Source organism: Pyrus communis, chromosome 9, assembly GCF_041283825.1.
Source record: "Pyrus communis isolate YQ-2024b chromosome 9, ASM4128382v1, whole genome shotgun sequence".
NCBI classification, from domain to species: domain Eukaryota; kingdom Viridiplantae; phylum Streptophyta; class Magnoliopsida; order Rosales; family Rosaceae; genus Pyrus; species Pyrus communis.
In genome coordinates this window covers 2,378,628-2,403,807 of record NC_142573.1, presented here as the reverse complement: position 1 = coordinate 2,403,807, position 25,180 = coordinate 2,378,628, and the positions used below count along the sequence as shown (strand labels likewise).

The 25,180-nt window shown below is 37.3% G+C and overlaps 4 protein-coding genes across 11 annotated transcripts; 2 read left to right on the top strand and 2 right to left on the bottom strand.

Moving 5' to 3' along the window:
* The first annotated feature begins 1,009 nt into the window (after positions 1-1,009).
* Positions 1,010-5,530, top strand: LOC137739147 (serine/threonine-protein kinase PBL34-like). Its single transcript, XM_088700742.1, has 6 exons — positions 1,010-1,883; positions 3,219-3,556; positions 3,668-3,808; positions 4,237-4,356; positions 4,434-4,557; positions 4,691-5,530. Exons 1-6 carry the CDS (start codon positions 1,703-1,705, stop codon positions 5,209-5,211), a joined length of 1,425 nt encoding a protein of 474 aa, XP_088556868.1. The 5' UTR covers positions 1,010-1,702; the 3' UTR covers positions 5,212-5,530.
* A 218-nt stretch (positions 5,531-5,748) lies between these two features.
* On the bottom strand, positions 5,749-9,468 carry LOC137739146 (3-dehydroquinate synthase). 4 transcript variants are annotated; one of them, XR_015967054.1, is made up of 10 exons: positions 8,564-8,734; positions 8,214-8,450; positions 7,865-8,031; positions 7,667-7,765; positions 7,505-7,573; positions 7,285-7,425; positions 7,088-7,177; positions 6,263-6,440; positions 6,085-6,163; positions 5,749-5,981 (listed from the first exon to the last, which is right to left on the bottom strand). XR_015967054.1 is itself a non-coding variant. In XM_068478653.2 (10 exons), exons 1-10 carry the CDS (start codon positions 8,691-8,693, stop codon positions 5,854-5,856), a joined length of 1,308 nt encoding a protein of 435 aa, XP_068334754.2. In that variant the 5' UTR covers positions 8,694-9,468; the 3' UTR covers positions 5,749-5,853. The 4 variants fall into 4 exon arrangements, 3 of the variants coding, with proteins under 3 accessions (XP_068334754.2, XP_068334755.2, XP_068334757.2); XM_068478653.2 differs by having other exon boundaries at positions 6,273-6,440; positions 8,564-9,468; XM_068478654.2 differs by having other exon boundaries at positions 6,273-6,440; positions 8,214-8,431; positions 8,520-8,724.
* Positions 9,469-13,373: 3,905 nt separating this feature from the next.
* LOC137740098 (translation factor GUF1 homolog, mitochondrial) lies at positions 13,374-17,822 on the top strand. Of its 5 annotated transcripts, none has more exons than XM_068479906.2 (12): positions 13,374-13,852; positions 14,362-15,121; positions 15,261-15,417; positions 15,553-15,607; positions 15,889-15,956; positions 16,029-16,133; positions 16,231-16,302; positions 16,477-16,590; positions 16,825-16,965; positions 17,061-17,120; positions 17,206-17,415; positions 17,546-17,822. In XM_068479906.2, exons 1-11 carry the CDS (start codon positions 13,514-13,516, stop codon positions 17,369-17,371), a joined length of 2,037 nt encoding a protein of 678 aa, XP_068336007.2. In that variant the 5' UTR covers positions 13,374-13,513; the 3' UTR covers positions 17,372-17,415; positions 17,546-17,822. The 5 variants fall into 5 exon arrangements, with proteins under 5 accessions (XP_068336007.2, XP_088556866.1, XP_088556864.1 ...); XM_088700740.1 differs by having other exon boundaries at positions 13,376-13,852; positions 17,494-17,822; XM_088700738.1 differs by having other exon boundaries at positions 13,435-13,852; positions 17,206-17,392.
* Positions 17,823-17,881: 59 nt separating this feature from the next.
* Positions 17,882-24,231, bottom strand: LOC137738903 (putative WRKY transcription factor 72). The gene is made up of 6 exons (XM_088700741.1): positions 24,103-24,231; positions 23,169-23,554; positions 20,543-20,618; positions 19,471-19,989; positions 19,149-19,262; positions 17,882-18,882 (listed from the first exon to the last, which is right to left on the bottom strand). The coding sequence occupies exons 1-6, from the start codon at positions 24,193-24,195 to the stop codon at positions 18,196-18,198; spliced, it is 1,875 nt and encodes a 624-aa protein (XP_088556867.1). The 5' UTR covers positions 24,196-24,231; the 3' UTR covers positions 17,882-18,195.
* Positions 24,232-25,180: the final 949 nt, after the last annotated feature.

Sequence of the window (25,180 nt, the reverse complement as noted above, 5' to 3'; positions counted from 1 at the left end):
TAATTTATAATTTTTTGCAGAAAACGTATTATTTACTACCTCTCCTCTACTAAATATACATTAAATAATAATCTGTATTGAAATTGAGTAGGCTATAAGCATGAGTTTACAAAAGAATAGATCTATCACAAACCCATTTTACTTCCAATCACAAACCCATTTTACTTCCAACACAGCCTTATTAATATTTTGTTAGTGATCATCTTCAATTCATTCAATCTGAACAACCGGCAATTAAGAGAGGTGTGTAAGAAGTAAAAATGAGTGCATGGATAACACTAGCCTCATAGAAAACCTCCCTGGGCTACGACCCACCTTAGCCTTGTGGGTGGCTACGCCATTGTAAATAGACAGTGTGTGAACAATGATAGCAGCTTTATGTTTCTAATTGATACACAACTAATCTAGACATATAATAGAAGAAATCACTTAGATTAGAGATTGTGTCAACAAGTCTGTTAATTTTGTGTATGTAAACAACATTATTGTTAGCCTGTTTAAGTTACTCTAATTTACAATAAGAGAAATTTGAACTCAGTTAACATTGGCCTAATGCAAATTTGCAAAGAAAAACCCTTATCTCAACCAAAAGTGGTATTCACACACCCATTTTACCTCACTCGCACCTTGTTAATTTTTTACCATTAATCTTCTTAGGTCTATTCAACTCGATGATCGAAAATTGAGAACGGTATGTGGACAGCAGGATCCTATCTCAACAAGCAATAATAGGACAAATTAAGTCCCAATAACACCATAATTATGCAATCAAACGACATGTTGAGCAACTGCATGAGCTCCACATCATCATCAAAATTTGTAATTATCTTTTTAAATTTTCAAATTTATTTCGTTTTTAACCAAAGAACACATGAATTGTGGCAAACGAGCACTGGCATGGTAACGCTTCAGAGTCACAAGTTGGAGGATGCCCGGCAACCGTTTTTTTTTTTTTTGGGGCTCGCTCATTGCCTGTTGTTTTACACTTTCCCCTCCTCTCTCTCTCTCTCTCTCTCTCTCTCTCTCTCTCAAAACGCCTCTCAAACATCCTCCTCAGTCCTCACCCTTGTCCTTCACTCCTTTTCATGCTTAACGCACGTTTACCTCCTCTCTCTTTCTCTGTCTCTCTCTCACCAAACCAAACCGCATTGTTCTTAGGTTTCTAGTTAGCTTAACCTCGACGCGATTTCGCAGTTGTTTTCGTTCTGTCACTGTGTCTCTATGTCTCTTTTTGTGTTAGTGAATGCGTGTTTTTTTTTTCTGTTTTGCCGGGAGAGACGAAGTGATGATTTTCTAGTGCAAAATGTGTTCTTTCTCTTTGAACTCGTCGCCCTCTGAGATTCTGTTTCTGGGTTTTTTTTGCTCGTTTTGAGTCCGGCATTCTCTTATGTTTTAGCTGCAAATTTTACTAGGTGGTCGTCGTTTTGGCTTGCATGTCGTTTTTCTTGCCAGGGTTCTGTCTGGTGGAGTGATTTGAAGCAAAAAAGCTCGATTTTTCAAGTTGGTTTCGGTGTTTTTTGGGTTTTTTTGAATTCAGGATTCTCATATCTGAAAAGGGTCCAATGCGTTTCCTAGATTTTGATTTTTTTGGGCAGTTTTTCTCTTTTGAAGTTGTTCTTTCGGAGTTGTTCTCTGAATTCCATATTTGTTCGTCTTCAAAGGGGATTGAAAGGTTGGTTGCTTAATTTAGGGTTTTGACAGCATGGGATTGGAACGTGGTGCTTCTGTTGTATGTAAGAATGTCGGAAAATCAAAGGGAAAGAAAAAGAAAGATGATCAAGATGAAGTGACAGGATGTTGGATGAAGTTAAGGTTCATGGGGATGTGCATGTCTCCAAAGACCAAACTGAATAGGCCTACAAGTGGAACTAGCTCACCAGCTGGTATAATTCAATGCATTCCTTAAAATTTCGTTTTTGTTTTACGATGTTTTCCTTATACATTTTGTCTCAATTGTTGCGGTTTTACTTTCAGATTAGATTTTGATTGATTCCTTGACAATGTACTAGTTTGATCATGTTATTTAGCACGTCGGTGTGCCATTGCATATAGATATAGATGTTTGGTTTAAAATAGCTTATTAGGCTCATCAAATCTTCATTCGGTTCTGCGTTTGTTATTCTGGTTGGATAAATTGATTATTCTGTGATCGTATCTGTTAGTGCTTTGTTTCTGGGTTTTGGTTTTATCCAGTGATAAGGTTTCCTTAGTTGGTAGTTTTGTTGCTTCTTAATCAAGAATGGCTAAGAACTTTTGAAAGTTCTACCATGAGGTGTTCTAATTAGAATTGTACTAATTCTACCGAACATTCCAACGTGCATAAGTATTTCCAGCATGTTTGATTTGGACTTTTAAGTATGTTCTGTTATCTAGATTCGACTTTGACTTGTGCTTTCTGGATGCTCCCAAACATAAGGATATAGGGCTAGATCATTCTTTTGTGGTTTTGGATAAATGCTGTGCACGTGTTTGATTCGCTCTGTTCTATATGAAATGTGGCTAGATTTTGTTGACTCGTGTCACTGAGTGCGTGATAAGAGGGATACGCAGGTAGTACCCTTTCATCGTTATGTATAAATTCTGTGCACGTGTTAATTTGGATGTGCGCTATGTGAAATGATTATGTTTCTGCATTTGGCAGACGATTTTAGAGTTGTCTTGACCATTAATGCATCTCTAACGTGATGAGACGTGTCTCTCTGTATGTAAATTTTGTAACGGCAATGCTAGTGTCAATTACTCTCCACGTGCACGTGGGCAACTGACTGAAACAAAACTCTTTCATGAAAGTAACGTAGGTGTGACGCTGTGTTACCTGTGTCCGTTTAACTGTTTAGCAAGCTTATCTTTAGTAGGGAGGGCTCTTATCATGGTCACCTACTCCTTCAAATAGCCTTGTCCAATTTTTTATGATCATCTAGAAGTTAATCTGTATATAATTCCACATAACCTCAAAGTATGCTTCCCAAAATAAAAAACAAATTTAGACAAGGCAAACATTTAACGGGATACTCACATTGGCAGAGCATATTCCTATTACGCATTCTGGTGCATAAAATACCTTAACAATGGTTGATAATTATGCAGACTTCTCTATCAATGCATCTACATATCCTAGTTGTGCCAAATTTAGAATCTGTGCCTACTCTTTATATAAAGCTAAGCTGGTTGTCTTAAATTATACCTGATGATTTGATGTGGTATCGTTTGTAAACCAGGGGAAAGTAAAGGTACAAATGACTCGATCAAAGACCAGCCAGCTGCTCCAGTTGCTTCGTCTTCATCCACCAGTAACACAGGAAGTACTGTGTCTACTCCCAAGGCAGCTGAGGAACTGAAAGTTGCTTCTCAGCTACGAAAATTCACCTTTGATGAGCTTAAGTCTGTAACAAGGAATTTTAGACCTGTGAATCTTCTGGGCGAGGGTGGATTTGGTTGTGTATATAAAGGCTGGATTGACGAACATGGAACTACTCCAGTAAAACCTGGAGCTGGGCTTGCAGTTGCCGTAAAGACTCTGAACCATGAGGGACTTCAAGGTCATAAAGAATGGCTGGTATGGAGCCTCATTACCACTTTTTGTCCGTTACCACTAATTAGAATTATGGCGTGTTTGTTATTCACTTTTGTGGATGAAAGATAACATTGTGTCTTTTCCGTGTTGTAGGCTGAAGTTAATTATCTTGGCAACCTACTTCATCCAAATTTAGTCAAGCTATATGGTTATTGCATTGAGGATGATCAAAGGTTACTTGTCTATGAGTTTATGCCTCGAGGAAGCTTGGAGAATCACCTCTTTAGAAGTATGTGCTCAAAACTATATCTCCTCGAAATTTGAATATGGTCTTTCCTTGTGACAAGTGATTAGACGTGTATTTTCTTTTGGCTCGAAGATTTATGCTCACCTTTTATGCTTGCGAGTGATTTGAACTATTGTGACTCCAACTGAATTTAACCTAGGATAGAGTTTAATGTGATGATGAAGGCCATAAGGATGATGATGGTTGTAGTTTTTGGTGACCAGTTTTCTATTAGTATTAGTGTTGACGTGTGGATACTGTTTTAGCACAGGTCCTAGAGTTTTTTTGCTTGTTAATAGTATGTTTGAAAGTGTTTCTCTTAGGAAGAAAAGTTTCTATGTTTTAGATGCTATTCATATGCAAAATGTGATACGACAGTCTTAAATTCATGTTTGGAGGTTGTGGATTACGATTTATTTCCTGTTAAATTCATGTTTGGCCTATCCGGATGAAAATAGCTCTTGGTGCTGCACAGGGTCTTACCTTTCTTCATGAGGAAGCCAAAAGGCCAGTGATTTATCGAGATTTTAAAACATCTAATATACTGCTGGATGTGGTGCGTTATTGAGCTCAGGTTTGAATGTCATTGTTTTTACCTGATACCTCTTCTTCTAATCAATGATTCTCTTCCAGGACTACACTGCTAAGCTTTCTGATTTTGGGCTCGCAAAAGATGCTCCTGAGGGAGACAAAACTCATGTCTCCACCCGAGTTATGGGCACTTACGGTTATGCAGCCCCTGAGTATGTAATGACAGGTTGGTATCATAAACTATATGAACCTCTTTTTTTGCCTTATTCTCAACAGTTCTGACTGCATCTCGTCATTTATGCTCTTCTGCTTTCATGGAATGTAAAGTAATTTATATAATGCGAGCTATCTTCTATCAGGACACCTCACTTCAAAAAGCGATGTCTATAGCTTCGGTGTGGTTTTGCTTGAAATGTTGGTTGGTAAAAGATCTATGGACAAAAACCGGCCCAATGGGGAGCATAACTTGGTTGAGTGGGCACGCCCGCATCTGGGAGACAGGCAAAGGTTCTACCGTCTAATAGATCCTAGACTTGAAGGCCACTTCTCTATCAAAGGTGCTCAGAAAGCGTTTCATTTGGCTGCCCGTTGTCTTAGCCGTGACCCCAAGGCTAGACCTCTGATGAGTGAAGTCGTTGAAGTGCTGAAGCCTCTTCCTGACCTCAATGACATGGCCAGATCCTCATCTTACTACCAAGCCTTGCAAGCTCCTGGGTCTAATCCAAGTTCTCGAAATGGCGGTAGAGGGCTGGTCGGGATTTCAAGGAACGGACAACCAACTAGAACCCGATCCATGCCAAATGGTCCGCATGCCTCACCATGTCACCTAAACTATCTTAACCGATCACCCAGACCTATTTCGCAATCTGCACAATCGTAAGATTGAGCTCCTCTTTGATTTCCATTTCGTTTCCTTGCGTCAGAAGTTATCGTTTAAGGGATATAAAAGTGGGAAAAGAAAAGACCTCAGTTGTTGTATTGAGTTAAATGTCAATGTGTTCTTCGTAGAGTCGAGTTTATAGGGTTTTGCCATCAAGCTTAACTTGTATGGCTAGACATAGATATTGAGCATAGAAATTTACCAAAGGAACATTTAAAGTAGCCAAAGAAAAGAATCTTATAGGTGGTGGTTGTATGTGGAGTGTAAAGGGTTTCCTGTGTTTTCTTGTTTCTTCGTTAGTAACTGTCTTTATTGGTAATCTGCATCTGTGTTTCTCGTCGATTTATTTGTGTCATACGTGAACTGCTTGAGCAATTGCCAACCGTTGATGTGCATGAAACTGCCTGAAGTTTCGAAGCAGCAAACACATCCACTGCGGACCATTGTGCACGCGCACGTGATTAATTGTTCCTTGCATTTGCATTTGGGTTAAATATTCTGCTGAAGAAGAAACATGACTAAGTAGTACACAAGCAATTTCACGGCCAAAAAATGATCTAGTTATATCAGTTATGTCAGTTACAAATTTACATGGCTGTAAGAAATCTCGACAAATTTCATGTTCACATCATCTTCCATTTCTTATTTCTCCACAATGAATTCTTGAATTTCAATTCCTGTATGCCGAGCCCCGCCCTGTAATCTAACTAAAATTTCATCTCCAACTTTAAGCGAAGTCACAGGGATTGCAGTTTTCTGCAGTTCGCTTTCTGCAGCAAGTGTAAGTGAAGGTTCAGCAACTGTAAGATGAACGGAGAATAGGAAAAACAATATAATTCAACTTAAGAAACCGGTTACGAGAGTGAGGAAGACCTTTGGAGGGACAAACCAAGGCAACTGTTTCCGCATTCTGTACAAGGATGCTGTAGAAAGTTTGATCATCCGAATCTCTCTGAAGGCAAAAATATTACCAGTATCAACAATAAAGTTTATTAACCAGCAAAAGTACCCAACTCTAATTAAAAGATTAATCAAATTTTGTGAGCGTAGCTGTTCAAGACCTTTGCCTCTACAAGGATTAGCGGTCTAGTCTCTATCTTTACACGCCCAACAATTGCTGTTCGTTGATGGCCTTTCTGATCAACCAGGATCACCTCTTTACCTGCTTTCAATTCTGAGAGGTAGCTTGTTTTTCCGCCTGGAACAGCAACATAAGCATGTACAGGTCCCTGCACATTTCACACATACATTTGGTTAAATAGGCAATGGAAAATAAATTTTTGAAGCCACCAAAAATGTAGCTCCAAAATAATCCAATAATTCTTGTGATAGGAAAGTTTATTTGTTCGTCCACGACTAAGCTGCAGACATTATCAACTTTACTTGTAGAGTAATAATATTGTTTACTTATTCAGCCAAAACAAAGAGAAAGGTAAAACGGGACATAAAGAAATAATGTTAACATCCTTTTTCATTTTCATCTCGATTTTTCTAAATAACAAAAGCTTCATGGTACCAAATTATTTTCTATATGGGGCGAATATAGAAGGTAAGTGGAAATTGCGTGAAACTGAAAGGATTTATTCTCGGCTTCCATTGCATTTTAACAGTTCTTACTTACAAAGGAATCATCTCAATAATTATTGAAGCGAAAGTGAGCGGACTAGATTGATATGATATGGAATATAGTAAAGTTTTTATAATGATATCATTTTTAAATGAAAGCCCTATTACCCAAAATGATCCGGATTAGTAACATAATGCAATCAATCTTCTGTAAATATGCTGTGTAGTGAACATGATGACTGTTGCAGCAGGCACCAATTTACATGATCACAGTTTATAAAATTTCCAGGAAACTCAAAACCAAACTCACCGCATTCACACGGAAAGGCCTGCTTGCAATGTAATTTGATTCCAAGCATTCCGAATGAACGAGGAATAATCCTCTGGCAAAGGAGCCAACCTTGAGGATATTAAAATTTTAGACTATAAGAACAATGACATCATAGATAACCAACTCATCTGAGTAAAGAGAGCAGCAAGATAATAGAAAGTAGAGTGACAGCATACAAGTAGTCCTTCCCCTGGCCTCATGAGACTACATAGATCAACACAAACTCGATCCCCCATTCCAGCTACTTGGACTCGAGTTACAACGGCTGTTGTCAAGCTCAATATGTTGCTCACTTCATCTCTTCTGTCAAAATAGTCCTGATAATAACAACCAATATAAGATGAAGAAAAAATGCTTTCCATAAGCCCAACAAGCCCTTAGCAAGTAACTAATTACCTTTAGGTCAAGAACAGCTTTTACTTCTTCAACTTTTAAGACAACTCCACCCAAACCATGCTCGAGGGCCTACAAACGCAAGATAATGAACACGAGCAGTATTTAAGGATGCATAGAATCTAAGCGATAGTCTGAAGTTCAATTGAAAAGTTTGATATATACCTCAAAGAAGACTTGTGCTTCCAATGCGGTTTTCGAAACAGCAAACACTGTTTTCCCACTCCCTTGAAATGCAGCAACTATATTCTCTGCAGGTATGACCTAAGAAACAAAAACAAGGTTAAAAAAAAACCCCGGGAAGGTTTAGAAACCGAAATAAAAAGCAACAAACTACATTTTCGTAATCAATAAACAACATACCTGCCAATCTAGCAAATCAATAACTACATTTTCGCCGAGCGCTTTATCGGGTTGAAGCAGCTCCAACTCCTTGGGGTTGGCGACCTCAAGCATTGTGGCAACTCTTCTGTTCTCACCATCGAAAATGGCTCCCTCTTCGACAAAGAGAGTATCGATCAATGCAATTGCTGCTCACATTCCACACCCAAATCATCAAAAGTGAGAAGAAAAAAAAACAAATTCTAAGGTGAAATTATATGGAATTCCACAAGAATCCCCAAATGGGCAACCCTAAAATTGTAAAGTTTTCCCCTTTATCTTCAATTAATTACAGCAAAACCCAAAACTTGAAAAGTTTGAATGAGCTTACAGGACCAGTCATCGGCAAGTTCACGGCTTTGAGAGGGGAAGACGAAGGTGTTCCAGCCTCTCTCGACGACGGCCGTCATGACCTGCTTGCTCTCCGTCCACACCCACACCCTCTTCGACTCGCCGTACGTCCCCGAAGACGACGTCGTGGAAGACCCAATAGCGGTGGCGGAGGAAGAGTTCTGGGAAACCATTGAGTTTCTGTGCAACGAAATCAATCTGCAAATGTTCCATTTATCTGCAAACATTAATCAGCAAACAAAATATATAATAAAAATTAATAATTAAATTGACTGAAAATATTCACTTTCTGATATTTTGGTGGCATGGGAAGCGAGGATGCACAGCAACCTGTGGTGGGAGTGAAGGAGCAGATTCCGGCCAAGGAAGCAGCATGCAGCACACCCGCAGCCATCTTTCTTTTTCGTCTATGGAGTCTTGGAGATATAATCCGGTGCGCGCCAAGGACCTCAACTGCCATCGTTTTAACGGCGGTTTTGTATCGACAGGAAATCACAACAAACCGATGTTTTCAAACTTCTAATAACGACCCGAATTGGACCGGAAAGTTGAGGGTCGACCCAGAACGAGTCACGGTTCAGCCAATGGATCGTGAAAACAAGCCCATCGGTTGATCAAACTTTGGAGCAATGGAGTTTAACAAAAGAAAGAAAAAAAAAAAAAAAAAAAAAAAAAACTTTGGAGCAATTTTTCATGTACTGGAAACACAGTCTCGTACACTATATATTAAGCGTTATAATAAAAATAGATGAATACTTAAAAGAAAAAGAATTTTCAATCACTTGCATCATGACACTTAATGTAACAGGTTGTCTTCCCGACACACTCAAAAATCTCTCTAAATTTTGGGGATAGGGGTTGTTTTAAGAGGCTTTAATAAGCCGTCCTTTGCACAATCTTAAGATTATGACAATATTAGTGTACGATCCTTTGAGGACATGTTTACTTACCTGAAATGAGAAAAATTCTTTTCATTCTTGATTCTTAGCGTGTTAACTAATACATGAGTAATTCGACTTTTTCTGCATTTACTCCAACCGATAAGGCTTGTAAGACTTTTTAGGAGTCACAATTGTGGACGGGAAATTAGGGTGATTGACAGAATCCGGAAACCCTCGTCTCCAAACATAACGCTGCATGCGGTTCATACACAAAGCCTCATTTCCCCTTCACATCCTTGAGAAAGTTTCTCGTGTAGAACTGCAAACCGGGTGCATTCGTCGACAGCTCTAAAATCCACCCGGACTTCTTGTCGTGCAGCACCGCGGCGGGCTTCGGTTTGTTGCCTGCGCTGGTGTTGAGGCAGTTGTTGATCCTGCTTCCCACAGCATCAGGCTTGAGGAAGTCGTACGGGGTTCCATTTACGGAAGCTATTTTGCCGGTGGGAATGAGGTGGCTAACTTGTTAGACATTAGTTAAAACAACAATGTCATCACTCTAGCATTGCTGTCATGGAAAAATACAATGTTGTGAATATATTAAAGAAGAAGAAAAATAAAGATACAATAAGTTAGAGGGGACTTGAAGCCAAACTCTAATAAGAAGTAGAAAGCTATTAAAAACAAATAACAATTAAGAAAACTCCTAAGGCCATCTCCAACCGATAGCTGGCCAGAGGGCTTGTTTTAACCCTCTGGCCCTTCAAGATTCTCCAAGATATTAATATTTTAATAAACAGTACAGGGCCATATTTGCCTCCGTCTCCAACCGAGGGGGCCAGAGGGCTCGTTTTAGCCCTGCCACAAAAAATCATCTGCAACCGAGGGCCAAACATAATTTATTATTTAAAAATTACAACTTAAATTAAAAAAAAGGGCTAAGTGACGTCAGCATGATGTCAGCATGATGTCAGCATGACGACTAAGTTTTATGTTATTAAATGTTTTTTAAAATGTTGTTTAAGTTTCATGTTGTTAAATGTTTTTTTTTATGTTGTATAATTTGTATGTTAGTTAATATTATTTAATGTTATTTCATATTGTTTAATGTTGTTTCATGTTACTTAATTTAATTTAATGTTGTATAATGGCTTAGGAAGTTATAGGAAAAAAATATAATTTAAAAAAAATATGAAACAAATTTTGTGAAATAGAAGTTATAGGATAAAAATAGAATTTAAAATAAAATAAAGCAACTATGTGAAATAGAAGTTATAGGAAAAAATGGAATTTAAAAAAAAAAAATGAAACAAATTTTGTAAAATAAAAGTTATAGGAAAAAATAGAATTTAAAAAAAAATATTAAAAATAAAAGTTATAGGAAAAATTTTGTAAATAAAAAATAATAATAAAACTATAAAAAAAAAAATTCAATGCATTTGAATTTTTTTTTCTTTCTTAAGCATTCTTGTCGGTTATAACCGACAGGATTCCAGTTTTTCTGGCCAGCCCTCCAGCCCTCTAGCCCTCTCTGATTTCGTGGGGCCCTCTCAGATTCCAGAGCCTTCTGACCTAGCCCTCAGTTGGAAACGGTTTTCAAGCTATTTTTGACCCTCTGGCCCTCTAGACCCTTCAGTTGGAGATGGCCTAAGAGAAACGAAAATTGGGAAAAATTTAGTGATATTTTTTTTCACTTGTAAATAAAATATCGTAGGTTCAAATCGAAACTAATTTATTCATCCACCCCTTAATGTGTGTGTATCCTTGTATAAAAAATTAATAATTGCACATATTAATCTAGTGCAATTATTACAGGAGCATCTGCATTGGAACAACATCACTTGCAGAAAGGTCTAGCCCTGAGGAATGTTGTACCTTCCGCGGCAGCCTTGCGAAATTAGATGTAAAATGCGGTGCCGTGTTATGGCAGACCTTCATGCTGCCCGATAACCGTGGAGAGCTAGGACAGTATGCCGGGGCAGCTATATGGGAAGCGGTCCGTCCATTGACGTCCATAGAAAACACGTGTATATTGCTACCGGAAATGTCTACTCAATTCCTGAACGTGTAAGGCAATGCCAAGAAAATCAGAATAATTCAACTATGCCCACTCATCTAGATGCATGTGTTGAGCCGGAAAATCATGGCAACTCAATTCCAGCCCTTGATTTGGACAGCGGCGATATCAAGTGGTACCGTCAGCTCGGTGGCTACGATGTATGGTTTCTTGCTTGTTTCTTAAACGTTTCAACTTGCCCTACTGGACCAAACGTGGATGCTGACTTTGGAGAAGCACCAATGATGCTCAGAACTCGTGTCAATGGAACCAATAGAGATATAGTTGTTGCCGTTCAGAAAGGTGGGTTTGCTTGGGCTCTAGATCGGAATAATGGCAGCCTTTGTGGTCAACGGTAAGTTGACTTGGACTCACTCATCAGTCTCTCATGCATGAAAACCACCACAACATTCATAGAAAAAGATTGTTTGGTATAAGGTATGAATTTGCAATATACCTACTTTACACGTTTTTTTTTTTTTTTTTTTTTTAGGGAAACGTAGACGGTACGATGAAAATTTTATTAATAACGAAAAAATAAGTTACACCTAGTCAGGGGATATAAACCTTATCTCTAAAAAAACAGAGACAATAAAAAGCAATACATAAAAAAGAAGGAGAGACATAAACCTTACTCTTCTAGAAATAAAAAACGAGAATGAAATAAAGAAACAATAGATTAGTACTCGATTCAAATCAATCACTACATGAATTCCACGTACACATGTGTGTCATCTGTAAATGATATCTATGTGCTGTGTCGGAGGCTGGGCCTGGTAGCATTCAAGGAGGAGGAACTTGGGGAGCGGCTACTGACAAGAAAATGGTGTACACCAACATCGCTAACGCTGATGGTAAAAACTTTACTCTGAAACCATCAAATAACATAACAATTGGTGGCGGATGGGTAGCAATGAATCCTCACAGTGGAAAAATCATATGGTCAACTGCCAGCCCTACTGGTGCAGCTTCACCTAGCCCAGTCAGTGTCGCCAACGGCGTTCTATTTGCTGGATCTCCAAATCCACAAGGCACTATATACGCAATGGACACAGGGAGTGGAAAAATCCTGCGGTCTTATGACACCGGAGCAACCGTGTATAGTGGCATGTCAATAAGCAATGGATGCATTTACATCGGAAGTGGGTATAAAGTTAATCTCGGATTTATAAATCCAACGTTTACTGCCGGGACCTCACTTTTCGCCTTCTGTGTCAAATGATCGAACCCTTTCATTGAAGAATGTTAATTCATAATGCATCTTTGTAGTCCATGGAATAAGAAAGCATCACTTGTATGATATTTGATGTTAACCCATGAAGGGAAATGTACCAAGTAAACTTTAATTTGAAGAGTAAGAGTAACACAGATAACACTATATAGTAAGGTTTTATATCCCACACTTAAATTTCTTTTTATTCAATCTTATACATGCATCAAGTTATTCGAATCCTCCCGGTACTTGCATGCTATCAATCATTCAGGAATACTTAGGCTTAGAGGGTGGTCTTCCTTTCTTGCTTAAAAGCAATCGGAATTCGAACACACCACGTTTTACTAAGAAGGATTGAACCATGAGAGCGAATCTATAGGGCTATCACCTTCTTTGCCAGATCGTCCAACCTTTTCACAATTACAGTAAAGGCTTATTAATGAAATAAAAACAACTTCCCCCATCTAGAGAAGCACAGCTTAGTTGTGAAATAAAAACGACTTCCCCCTTCTAGAGAAGCACTTAGTAGAACATATGAAGGTTTCTTTGCTGATTTTGTATTGGGGTTCTTAGATTTAAGTCCAAAAAATGCACGTTTCTTGTTTTTTGAGGGCAAAGACTTCCCGCTTAAGCCAGTAACAATAAATATTAATCTAATAATCCAGTTCACGTTTTACTTTTTCAACATACCAGAATAGTACCATACAGACTGATTCAACTTAATTTTTAATCATGATGCCGACCAATACGTGCACAGTTTTGCAGTAAAATCGTCCAAATCAAGGGATATAGTTACGGTTATATACATCAACCAATAAAAAAAATGATATATATTGAAGACCAAACACCATCCACATCTCTTACTAATTTATATTGGAAGTCTCGGAATATATCTAATTATCAAGGCAGAAAACTAGATAAGCCAAAATTTCTTGCCTAATTAGTTTGTTTTGGAATATATTATATATTGTAGGGAAGCGGAGAAGGTGCGGCATATGGAGAGAAAGAAAAAAAAAAGGGCAAAGAAAGTTTTGTGATAATATTCCTCGTGCCTTTATTTATATATGTTGTAGGGCCGCAGAGGGCACTCGTCGTCTCTGCCCCTCCTCAATAGAGCTCCTTAAACCCCCCAAATGGGTTTTCTCAGAAGAGCTTCCAAAACCATGAAGCCCTCCAAGTACTTCTCTTTGCTGCAGAACAACTCGCTCTCTAGCATTTCCAGACGCAACCCACTTCGAAACGACTTCGATTACTGCCGTTTTGGGCTGAGCCATGCGTTTTGCTCCTACTCTCGACAAAACAGCAAGGAGAACGCCGTAGATTTGAGCCAGTATCCGACGGAGAGGATTCGGAACTTCTCGATAATCGCGCATGTCGATCACGGCAAGTCTACTCTTGCCGACAGGCTTCTGGAGCTCACTGGGACTATCAAGAGAGGCCATGGCCAGCCTCAGTACCTCGACAAATTGCAGGTGTAATACCAATCTTTTTAGAGAGAGAGAGAGAGAGAGAGAGAGAGAGAGAGAGAGAGAGAGAGAGAGAGAGAGTGTGTGTGTGTCAGGAGAGAGAAAATGAGAGATGGGTTTTCTTTGGAATGTTGTTTGGTATATTGGATTGGCTTTTTTGGCTCAATGAGCATGATAATTTGGTTTGCTAGCAATTTTTATGCTTAAAGTTCAACTTTTTGGTTGCATTTGGAGCTCTTGCATTCTTTTCATAGTTCAGTAATGAGAACTTGAGAGAGAGAGAAAGAGAGAATTGGGTATTCTTTGGTGTATTTTCTGCTTCTATGAACCTATGAACATGTTAGCTTTGTTTGCTTGCATTTGAAGCTCTTCTCATACTTTTCGTAGTTCGGGAACAAGGCGCATTTACAATTAATTTTGGTTTGTATCTCAGCTTGTCGATTTTTGTTTTGGAAAATTGTTTATATTGTTGGTTCTAGTTTATGTGCCAGTCATTTTGATTTGGGGTTTATTAGGTGGAGAGAGAAAGGGGAATTACTGTTAAAGCGCAGACAGCTACCATGTTCTACAACTACAAGCAGAGTCTTAACAGTGCGAAAGACAACAATGGTGACCCAAAAGAACAAAGCTTTTTATTGAATCTGATTGACACGCCTGGTCATGTGGATTTTAGCTATGAAGTTTCAAGATCTCTAGCTGCTTGCCAAGGTGCCCTTTTGGTTGTTGATGCTGCACAGGGTGTTCAAGCACAAACTGTTGCAAACTTCTATCTTGCCTTTGAATCCAACCTGACAATAATACCCGTTATTAACAAGATTGACCAGCCAACTGCTGATCCTGATCGTGTTAAAGCCCAACTAAAATCAATGTTTGATCTTGACGCCAGTGATGCTCTTTTAACATCAGCCAAAACAGGCCAGGGTCTTGAGCATGTCCTTCCTGCAGTCATAGAACGCATTCCACCGCCTCCTGGGAAGAGTGGTTCACCCTTACGTATGCTTTTACTGGATTCATACTACGACGAATATAAAGGAGTTATATGCCATGTTGCAGTTGTTGATGGCATGCTGCGCAAGGGGGACAAAATTTTATCTGCTGCAACTGGCCAAGGTTATGAAATTTTGGATGTCGGGTTCATGCATCCTGAGCTAACTCCTACTGGAGTTCTTCATACTGGACAAGTGGGGTATGTTGTTACTGGTATGCGCTCGACCAAAGAGGCGCGAATTGGAGACACACTTTATCATAATCGAACGACTGTTGAGCCCCTTCCAGGTATATGCATCCCGTTCTTTTTCTTCACCAGTAGGTAGTTTTATTTCCCGAATCTCCTTTAACGGAAGTAATAGAAGCTCCAAAAGGAATGTCAAAACCTAGCTCACTTTTATTGTCACTGATAGTGATCAACCTGTAGGGTTCAAGGCTGCAAAACATATGGTATTCTCTGGTCTTTACCCTGCTGAAGGATCTGATTTTGAAGCACTCAACCATGCGATTGAGAGACTGACCTGCAATGATGCCAGTGTAGCTGTTGTCAAGGAGAGTAGCACGGCACTAGGTATGGGTTTTAGGTATGGCATTTACTACTAATAGCTCTTCTTTTTAACTTCAAAATAAAGGATTTGGCTTCTACCACAGGTCCACGCTTTATATTCAATAAGCTTCATATGAAGTGGACATGTTATGCTTACTGTGTCCAACTACAGGTGTGGTTTCTTAGGATTACTCCACATGGATGTTTTTCACCAACGGCTTGAACAGGTAACGGTTGTAGTTTCTGGGATATGTTAAAAGAATTTTTTCTTAATCGAGGTATTAGTTTCTGTGCGAGAACAAAAGAAATGTTTTCTTCCCTTTATTTGTGAGAAAAAAGAAAACTTTAAGATACTTTTCTTAATCAGAATGGGAAAATATATTTTTTATCAGAAAAATTTTGTTTAGAAAAAAGGAATCATCATTAAGAACTTTGTGATTTGCTTGTTTCACAATTTTCTTGCAGTGATTGACAAAATAAGAATTCACGTCTCTTTTATGGATAATAGGAGCATGGAGCTCATGTTATTTCTACCATTCCAACTGTCCCTTACATTTTTGAGTATTCTGATGGAAGGTATGTATTTAGTGTTATTCTTGTAAGATTGTCTTCTTGTATGGTTTTTAAATAGTGTTGATTCTGGTCTAGCAAACTTGAAGTTCAGAATCCTGCCACATTGCCCTCAAACCCCAAGCAACGAGTAACAGCTTGTTGGGAACCCACAGTTCTAGCTACCATCATTATTCCTAGTGAGTAAGCTCTCGGGCACCCTTAGCATGTTTTTTCCCCCTCTCAGCACTGAGGCATTTATTCATCCATACTCCAGAAGTAATTTGTTCTTCAATTGAAGGTATGTGGGGCCTGTCATCACCCTTTGCTCTGAGCGGAGAGGGGAGCAGTTGGAGTATTCATTCATAGACAGGTAATTCTTCAATAATCATTGGGCCAAATTGGCCCTTAGTTTTGGAGGGGTTTCACCTTCATCACGTTTACTTTGCCACTCATATTTTGTATATAGTGGATTAGTGTTTTCCAAATGATATTGTGAACTCATCTCTAACTGAGATGCTGATTCTGTGTCGTTTGATGCATGCAGCCTACGAGTCTTTATGAAATATCGCTTGCCTCTGAGGGAGATTGTTGTCGACTTTTACAATGAATTGAAGAGTATTACATCAGGCTATGCATCATTTGATTACGAGGATGCAGAGTAAGTTTCAGCCCATGCCTCTCTTTCTCTATTTGGTTGATCCTCCTAGTGTAAAAAGCTTGGTAGGATCAAGTCATGCTCTTGATGATTTAAACTAAAAGAAGAAACCACAGCGAGCCTTATGCTTGACTGCCTTTGTTTAATTCATGACTCATTAGGTGTAATAGACAAGTGACGACTGTTGTTTTTTATTTGTGATGTCCTGATGCAAATTTTTCGTTGAATGTAATATAGATACCAACAATCTGATATGGTCAAACTTGATATCCTTTTGAATGGACAACCGGTTGATGCAATGGCAACAATAGTTCATAACTTGAAGGCGCAACGCGTTGGTCGAGAACTGGTGGAGAAGTTGAAGAAACACATAGACAGGTCTGTTTATCTATAGGCTATACTAAATGGTAAATTCGGAATATTTTTTTTTTTCGATTCTTTCTTAAGCAACTCAAAGTTTTGATTTGGAGCAGGCAAATGTTTGAGATAATAGTACAAGCCGCAATTGGCTCAAAGATTATTGCAAGAGAGACGTAAGTACTTGTTAAATTTTTTGTTTGTCATGTTATAGCTCTTGAAACATTTACCGTTCACCTAAACTTCTATGTGTGTTTTTAGGATATCTGCCATGAGGAAAAATGTTCTGGCCAAGTGTTATGGTGGAGATGTCACTCGAAAGAAGAAGCTGTTAGAAAAGCAAAAGGAAGGAAAGAAACGAATGAAGCGTGTCGGTTCTGTTGATATACCTCAGGAGGCATTTCATGATCTGCTGAAGAGTTCATAGAAAGAAATCCAAAATAATAGCGTATGTCTGTGACCGCCAAATTGGTAATTACCGTTTCTCCTTTCATGCTCCACAAGCATTATAAGATTTTGGTGTTTTACGTGACTAACATATTGTAGCAGTGGCACTTCAGCAGCTCAGCAGCTAATCCACTCCTTGTTTTATGGTCGTCAGATGAAAGATTGTTTTGCTAATCTCCACGGTGAGGAAATAACTAGGGAACAGGGCCGTCTCATGATTTATGAAGGGTCAATGTGGAGGAAATATCACTTGTGCGGTCGTCAATGATAGCTTTGTCCTCGTTACGCTTCACGCAGAACTGAATTGTAATACGTTAATGTTATAGCTGCTGATAAAATAACAACACTTTGTGGTTATTTGGTGGGTATTGAAAGCTTGTATTGGAAAAGAACCCTCTTTGGAATGGAAATTTCTGAATTTTCGAAGTTCAGTTCTGATCTTGCGATGTATACATAATATGCCTTTTATTCCAGAGATTGTGAGCCGTTGTTTGCGCTCTGTAATCCTACGCCTGCAGGAATATTATATGCAAACTTGTGTTTTGCTACAATCAAATATTCATTACAATAACTGTGGATAATGTCTTTGCGAGGCATATTGTGTTGCAAGACTGTCAATCTGAACCACACCATTGAACAAGAGTTAACTTGATTAATGGTCAAGATTGATAGTTTGGCAACACAACATCTGCGACTTTCCGGCTGAAAAAGAGAATTTCGAGTGGTTCATATCGTAATTTACAAATTTTCTATCCCTGATAGCAGAGGTAGCAGAGGTAGTTTAACGTGCGGAAGCTTCAAGTTTCACTTTCGAGAAGTAAACTGATGAGCAGCTTCACCCCACTTCAACTGTTGTCCCATTCTTTCGCCACCTTCGCCTTGGTTCCTATGGGTGGCGTCACCACCACCTCCGACCATAGATGAAAGTGCTACTGCAATTACCGACTTGAAATTCGGGTCGGACGTGATTGCGTTGGTTAGTGATTCTGTCAAAGACACCTGGAAGGAAGCTTGATGGATCTTTTCTGCATAAGTTTGATGGAAATACTCTTGGGATGCCTTTCCAAGATTGTAGGATCCAACTTGAGTTTTGTCGGACAGTAGCAAGCCATATCTAAGGTATTCATTGCCCCAACTTATGGGCAAATTGTTGGAATCTGACGGGGAGCAAAAGCTTAGACTTGAAGGAAATGTGCTAGAAGAGGATGTAGAGGCAGTGAGGTCGAGAGTGATTGTGGGGAGCAAAGGGTGGGCAGATTTGGGCATGTAGAGTTGTGTTCTTGAGTTATCGAAGGCACGAAATTCTGATCCATTGATTAGGGTGGCTGTGGAATCGAAGCCCGGGTGAGATGTGGAAGAGCCGGACAAAAGCATGGAAGCTGCGGCAGAGGTGGTGGAAGCCATGCAAGTGGCTGTGAATGGAAGTGGGTGGTTGTGAGTTCCTTCATAGGTGGTGATTAAGATGGACATATCCTCATAACATCTTTGCACCTGACATCATTTACAGGAGTAACATATTAGTTAATATTTCAAAAACAGTTTGGTACCACTCATAAAGGCTACATATAGGGCATGTAGCTCAAGTGATTAAGAGCGTTTAGCCTTCTACATCTAAGATCATGTGTTCAAATCTTCCTCCCAATATCGCTTGTATCAAAAAATAAAAAATAAACCGAATCTATGAACTAAGGACCTGTTTGGACAACTCATGTTTGCAATACTTTACTTTCATAACGAAGATAACTATATATGCGCACCTGCTTTCTCACAGGGCACGCTGGTGCAACTGTGCAGCGATAGTATGCTCGCGGGCATGGATTTCCTTTTGCAGTCTTCTGTCCATATTTTCTCCATTGGCATCCATCATTCATCTATATATAGGAAATCAAGTAGATATATTAATTAGATTTATTTTTTCTTACAATACTATATTATATGGGAGGGTGATTCGAAATTGAGTGTAAGAGGCGGGCACACTACTCTAATTAACTAACCCAACCTACGTCTAAAAGTAAAAAGCCAAAATCATTGTAACAAAATGGATGTATTTAAGTAAGAAGAATTGAAGAAATTATATACCGTTGGGGCATCACATCTTGTTCTCACAGAAACCCTGGCTCGTTTTGCATTGACCTGCGGTGGAGGTTCACCGTCTTCATTCCTCATCGTCTTCGGCGTTTTACTCGATGGCGGCGACGACGCTTCTCCACCTCCAGCTTCTGCATGATTCTTATTAGGTTCTTCCAAACTAGTCTCATCAGAACCTAATCCAAGAGTAAGATTGGCCTTCAAGTTCTCTTCACCATCATCAACTTGTGCAAGTTTTGTGAAGTTGCTACCGGCAGTAGTTTCACGATCATTTTTAGGTTCCCTTGGACTTCTTCCAAGACAAAGAGACAAGAGCTCCTCCGGTTCTTCGATTATTCGATGACCCGCGACATTTACAGCTTTTTTGGAAGCCTGTTGCTTGAGGATGTCAAAAAACCGCAGCTGGAGAGAATGGTAATCCTTCTCCATATGATTTAACGCCATTTTTAATCTAGCATTTTCTTCCATCACCTCTCCCAATTCAGCTTTGGCATTATCAAGTTCACTCTCCTATATTGGTCATATATAAAACCGAAGGAAATAATCACTTGATTGAAAATCAAAATTAAATGGATATATACAACTTGATATTTGAAGAAATTAATGGTTCGTTTAGAAATGCTTTTAAAATAGCTGAAAGCGTTTTTTATGAAAATATTTTTGGAACAAATTCTTAATAAAAATGGCAAATTCTTTTGGAATCCAAAAACATGTTCTCTAAAAGCATTTTCAATCATTTTAAAAATATTTTCAAATGAGCCATAAGACTAAGGCATAGTTCCCAAAATTTAATCAGAAATTAGTGACAACAATATGAACATTTTATGATATGATCAGAAACTCTACATAAAAATACATAATTAAGAAAACTGAAAAAAAAAAAAAAAAAAAAAAAGATTCTATTCTGAAAACTAGAATTTTCATAGAAAATGATTATCATATTCAACAACCATAATCCTTGCTAGCTAGATCAACTGATCTTATGAGAAAACATACAGAAATTAATCAAAACCAAAATCAATTTGCAACAAAGAGAAGAAGGTATAACTGTATATTTACTTACCTTTCTTAAATCCCGACTGTGAACCTCCTGATATCCAACAGATTGATCAACTTTCTTTTCTGCAGATGATGATCTGCCATTGGAGTTCAGCATTCTCAATTGCTTTTTATTTTAATAGATGGGATTAAGCCATAACTTTCAGACTTGGTATAAAAGCAAATTTGAAATCCAGTGATCATCTGTTTGCCCCGTTGCGTAGGCACACACAAAATGTCAACTCTCTGCAACCCCTTTTTTATTTTACTTTTTCTAGATTAAACTGACAAATAAATTGACAATAAGATTTTAATAAGTTTCAACATTTTCCCCAGCAGATGAACAAATTAATGTGCTTAGAGAGAGCTGAATTTGCAGGCACCAATTGTACTACAGATAATTTATATCAAAATTGTTATTAGCATTTTAAAAAACTCATTTGGCATTACAATTTTTTTATAATTAAAAAGAAAAATGCACATGCAAAGAGTATAGAATGAGATTTTTAAAATGTTAATAACAGTTCTCATTTATATATATATATATATATATATAGAGAGAGAGAGAGAGAGAGAGAGAGAGAGAGAGAGAGAGAGAGAGAGAGAGAGACACACACACACACACACACACACATATGAGTAGTGCAGTTCGTCTTTGAAACGTACAAGGGAGGCGTCACATGGCAAAGAGTCAAGGTATACGAATTTTAAGTATTTGAGTGTGAGTCGTCAGTCGTGTGACCTTCTAGACTTCTAGTATATATTGATGCTGCAGTGCAGACTGTAGTCTCTATATTTAAAGACTGTATATTATAACCTAATATATATTCGTTGTCTGCAATCAATTGTCATACACGGTGAGAGACTTGAGAATTCACTCATCTATAAATTTCCATTGAATTGACCTATTTGGGTTGTATATACGTTAGAGAAATCAAACTAAAGGTTGATACGTCGTGGTGGATGACAATGTTACCACCAATCCATTTTCTTCGTTGAACGGAAGGTTGATAAATCGTCGGTATATAATATTTCATAGTAAAGCATTCTGAAGTAATAATATTTGTAACTATCCATACAAAATTCTCCCTTAACAAAAAATGGACGCCTTGTACAAAGTTATTCAGAATTTTGGTAGCATATTATATAAGATTTGCAATCTTACAACATCTATTTCATTGGTTTTTGAGATATATATATATTCATAATTTTGATCTAACAAAAAATTGTACAAAGTTATTCAGAATTTTGGTAGCATATTCTATAAGATTTGCAATCTTACAACATCTATTTCATTGGTTTTTGAGATATATATATATATATATATATTCATAATTTTGATCTAACAAAAAAATTAATTGCAAGCATCCAATATATGACCAATTTCCTATGAGGTGAGAAATGGTTTAATTTTCATGTAGCTGCTAATATTGCATGGGAAAATTTTATTCGAATCCTTATAACCTATTTCTACACCCAACTTACTTTTTATACTCATATTATTTTTAATTAAATATCTCTTTAATCCCATCTTCTCAACTTAAAAAAAAAAAATGAAATCAAACAAAAAAAATTGCATAAATCAATTCATACCTTAATTGGAAGATTTAAAACTTTAAAACATCATTCATCAATAAAAAAAAAGCTTGTTTTCTCTATAAGAGCTCTTATGATTTAGCCAGAATGAACATATATAAGATAAACATTGTTTGAAGCTATGGTTTAATTATTGAGTGTGGATTTATGGACAAATTTTAGTTTAATTGTTGATCTTTTCATGTACTTGATGGTAATTATGCAATATGGTAAGAAAAGTTTAAATTGAGTGTAGAAAATATATGAGTTCAAATTAAATTTTTCTATTGCATTATGATTATGCTAAACTAAGCTTAAAACCTAACTGTTTCAGCTCTTCTGGCCAAAATTTAATTAATTATCTCGGGATCTGAGTACCAGGAGTACTTCTAATAATTGGTTTGGGTCTACGCATACAAATCTCATCCATTGAAGATTGACAGACAAGTGAATATTATATGTGTGTGATCTTTTGAAACTGTAACCCTAAAAATATATATTGATCTTTTGAAACTATAAGATGACTATTGTATTAAAAATTAAACCGATTGTTATGGTTGATCTTAAATAATCAAATAATTAAACTCATCTGAAACGAAATTGTGTTTGTACACACACGACTTTGAGGCTTTGTATTTATTGCACACCCTAACGGTATGGTTACCTAAAATCATTTTATGTAAAACCATCAGATCCTATCACCGCTATTGATCAGCTGAATTTGTATGACTATGAGAGGATTCTAAATATTTAAGAAGTGCTTATAATTGAGGATGGAATTTTTAGGTCATCTGGGTAATCAGCAGGGCAAGCCGGCCATTTCAGAAATTCAGAATGGAACAAATCAATCGTGTGTGTGAGCTTTTAATCTCAAGGTTAATCTCAATGATTTGAAATTTGAACTACCCAAAGGCAAAACCTCAGTATTGGAAGGTTCTTACCTCCTAAAATTTAATTACCTTCTAATCATTATTTTAGGATGTTAACAACCTTCTTACTACCTTCTTGTTTTACTTTCTCAGCTCTTCTTTTTATCTTGAAATTTTGTTTTATGATTGGAACGTGTAATTTATCTTGAAATTTCTGCATGATTCTTATTAGGTTCTTCCAAACTAGTCTCATCAGAACCTAATTCAGGAGTAAGATTGGCCTTCAAGTTCTCTTCACCATCATCAACTTGTGCAAGTTTTGTGAAGTTGCTGCTGGCAGTAGTTTCACGATCACTTTTAGGCTCCCTTGGACTTCTTCCAAGACAAAGAGACAAGAGCTCCTCCGGTTCTTCGATTATTCGATGACCCGCGACATTTACAGCTTTTTTGGAAGCCTGTTGCTTGAGGATGTCAAAAAACCGCAGCTGGAGAGAATGGTAATCCTTCTCCATATGATTTAACGCCATTTTTAATCTAGCATTTTCTTCCATCACCTCTCCCAATTCAGCTTTGGCATTATCAAGTTCACTCTCCTATATATTGGTCATATATAAAACCGAAGGAAATAATCACTTGACTGAAAATCAAAATTAAATGGATATATACAACTTGATATTTGAAGAAATTAATGGCTCGTTTGAAAATGCTTTTAAAATGGCTGAAAACACTTTTGATGAAAATGTTTTTGGAACAAATTCTTAATAAAAATGCAAGTTCTTTTGGAACCAAAAAACATGTTCTATAAAAGCGTTTTCAATCATTTTAAAAATATTTTCAAATGAGCCCTAAGACTAAAGCATAGTTCCCAAAATTTAATCAGAAATTAGTGACAACAATATGAACATTTTATGATATGATCAGAAACTCTACGTAAAAATACATAATTAAGAAAAATGAAAAAAAAAAAAAATTCTATTCAAAAACTAGAATTTTCATAGAAAATGATGATCATATTCAACAACCTCAACCATAATCCTAGCTAGCTTGATCAACTGATCTTATGAGAAAACATACAGAAATTAATCAAAACCAAAATTAATTTGCGACAAAGAGAAGAAGGTATAACTGTATATTTACTTACCTTTCTTAAATCCCGACTGTGAACCTCCTGATATCCAACAGATTGATCAACTTTCTTTTCTGCAGATGATGATCTGCTATTGGAGTTCAGCATTCTCAATTGCCTTTTATTTTAATAGATGGGGTTAAGCCATAACTTTCAGACTTGGTATAAAAGCAAATTTGAAATCCAGTGATCATCTGTTTGCCCCATTGCGTAGGCACACACAAAATGTCAACTCTCTGCAACCCCTTTTTTATATTACTTTTTCTAGATTAAACTAACAAATAAATTAACAATAAGATTTTAATAAGTTTCAACATTTTTCACAGTAGATGAACAAATTAATGTGCTTAGAGAGAGCTGAATTAGCGGGCACTGATTGTACTACAGATAATTTATATCAGAATTGTTATTAGCATTTTAAAATACTCATTTGACATTATAATTTTTTTATAGTTAGAAAGAAAAATACACATGTAAAAAGTATAGAATGAGATTTTTAAAGTGTGAATAATAATTTCTAATTTTATATATATATATATATATATATATATATATATATATATATATATATATAGACGCACACACATATGAGTAGTGCAGTTCGTCTTTGAAACGTACAAGGGAGACGTCACATGGCAAAGAGTCAAGGTATACGAATTTTAAGTATTTGAGGTGTGAGTCGTCAGTCGTGTGACCTTCTAGACTTCTAGTATATATTGATGCTGCAGTGCAGACTGTAGCCTCTATATTTAAAGACTGTATATTATAACCTAATGTAATAAATATTCGTTGTCTGCAATCAATTGTCATACACGGTGAGAGACTTGAGAATTCACTCATCTATAAATTTCCATTGAATTGACCTATTTGGGTTGTATATACGTTAGAGAAATCAAACTAAAGGTTGATACGTCGTGGTGGATGACAATGTTACCACCAATCCATTTTCTTCGTTGAACGGATGGTTGATAAATCGTCGTTATATTATATTTCATGGTAAAGCATTTTGAAGTAATAATATTGATACACTATCCATACAAAGTTCTCCTTTAACAAAAAATCGACGCCTTGTACAAAGTTATTCAGAATTTTG

Bases quoted from the DNA above. Each gene is read 5' to 3' on its own strand.
- LOC137739147 (XM_088700742.1), top strand. From the start codon at position 1,703: ATGGGATTGGAACGTGGTGCTTCTGTTGTATGTAAGAATGTCGGAAAA. The intron at 3,557-3,667 runs GTATGGAGCCTC...TCCGTGTTGTAG, and splicing joins AAGGTCATAAAGAATGGCTG to GCTGAAGTTAATTATCTTGG. The intron at 4,558-4,690 runs GTTGGTATCATA...ATCTTCTATCAG, and splicing joins CCCTGAGTATGTAATGACAG to GACACCTCACTTCAAAAAGC.
- LOC137739146 (XM_068478653.2), bottom strand. From the start codon at position 8,693: ATGGCAGTTGAGGTCCTTGGCGCGCACCGGATTATATCTCCAAGACTC. The intron at 7,766-7,864 runs GTATGTTGTTTA...TTTGTTTCTTAG, and splicing joins TTGATTTGCTAGATTGGCAG to GTCATACCTGCAGAGAATAT. The intron at 6,164-6,272 runs GTCTTGAACAGC...TTTTGCCTTCAG, and splicing joins TAATCCTTGTAGAGGCAAAG to AGAGATTCGGATGATCAAAC.
- LOC137740098 (XM_068479906.2), top strand. From the start codon at position 13,514: ATGGGTTTTCTCAGAAGAGCTTCCAAAACCATGAAGCCCTCCAAGTAC. The intron at 13,853-14,361 runs GTGTAATACCAA...GGGGTTTATTAG, and splicing joins AGTACCTCGACAAATTGCAG to GTGGAGAGAGAAAGGGGAAT. The intron at 16,591-16,824 runs GTAAGTTTCAGC...AATGTAATATAG, and splicing joins TTTGATTACGAGGATGCAGA to ATACCAACAATCTGATATGG.
- LOC137738903 (XM_088700741.1), bottom strand. From the start codon at position 24,195: ATGCTGAACTCCAATAGCAGATCATCATCTGCAGAAAAGAAAGTTGAT. The intron at 20,619-23,168 runs AAGATAAATTAC...GAACTCCAATGG, and splicing joins AAGAATCATGCAGAAATTTC to CAGATCATCATCTGCAGAAA. The intron at 19,263-19,470 runs GTATATAATTTC...TCCTATATATAG, and splicing joins CAAGATGTGATGCCCCAACG to ATGAATGATGGATGCCAATG.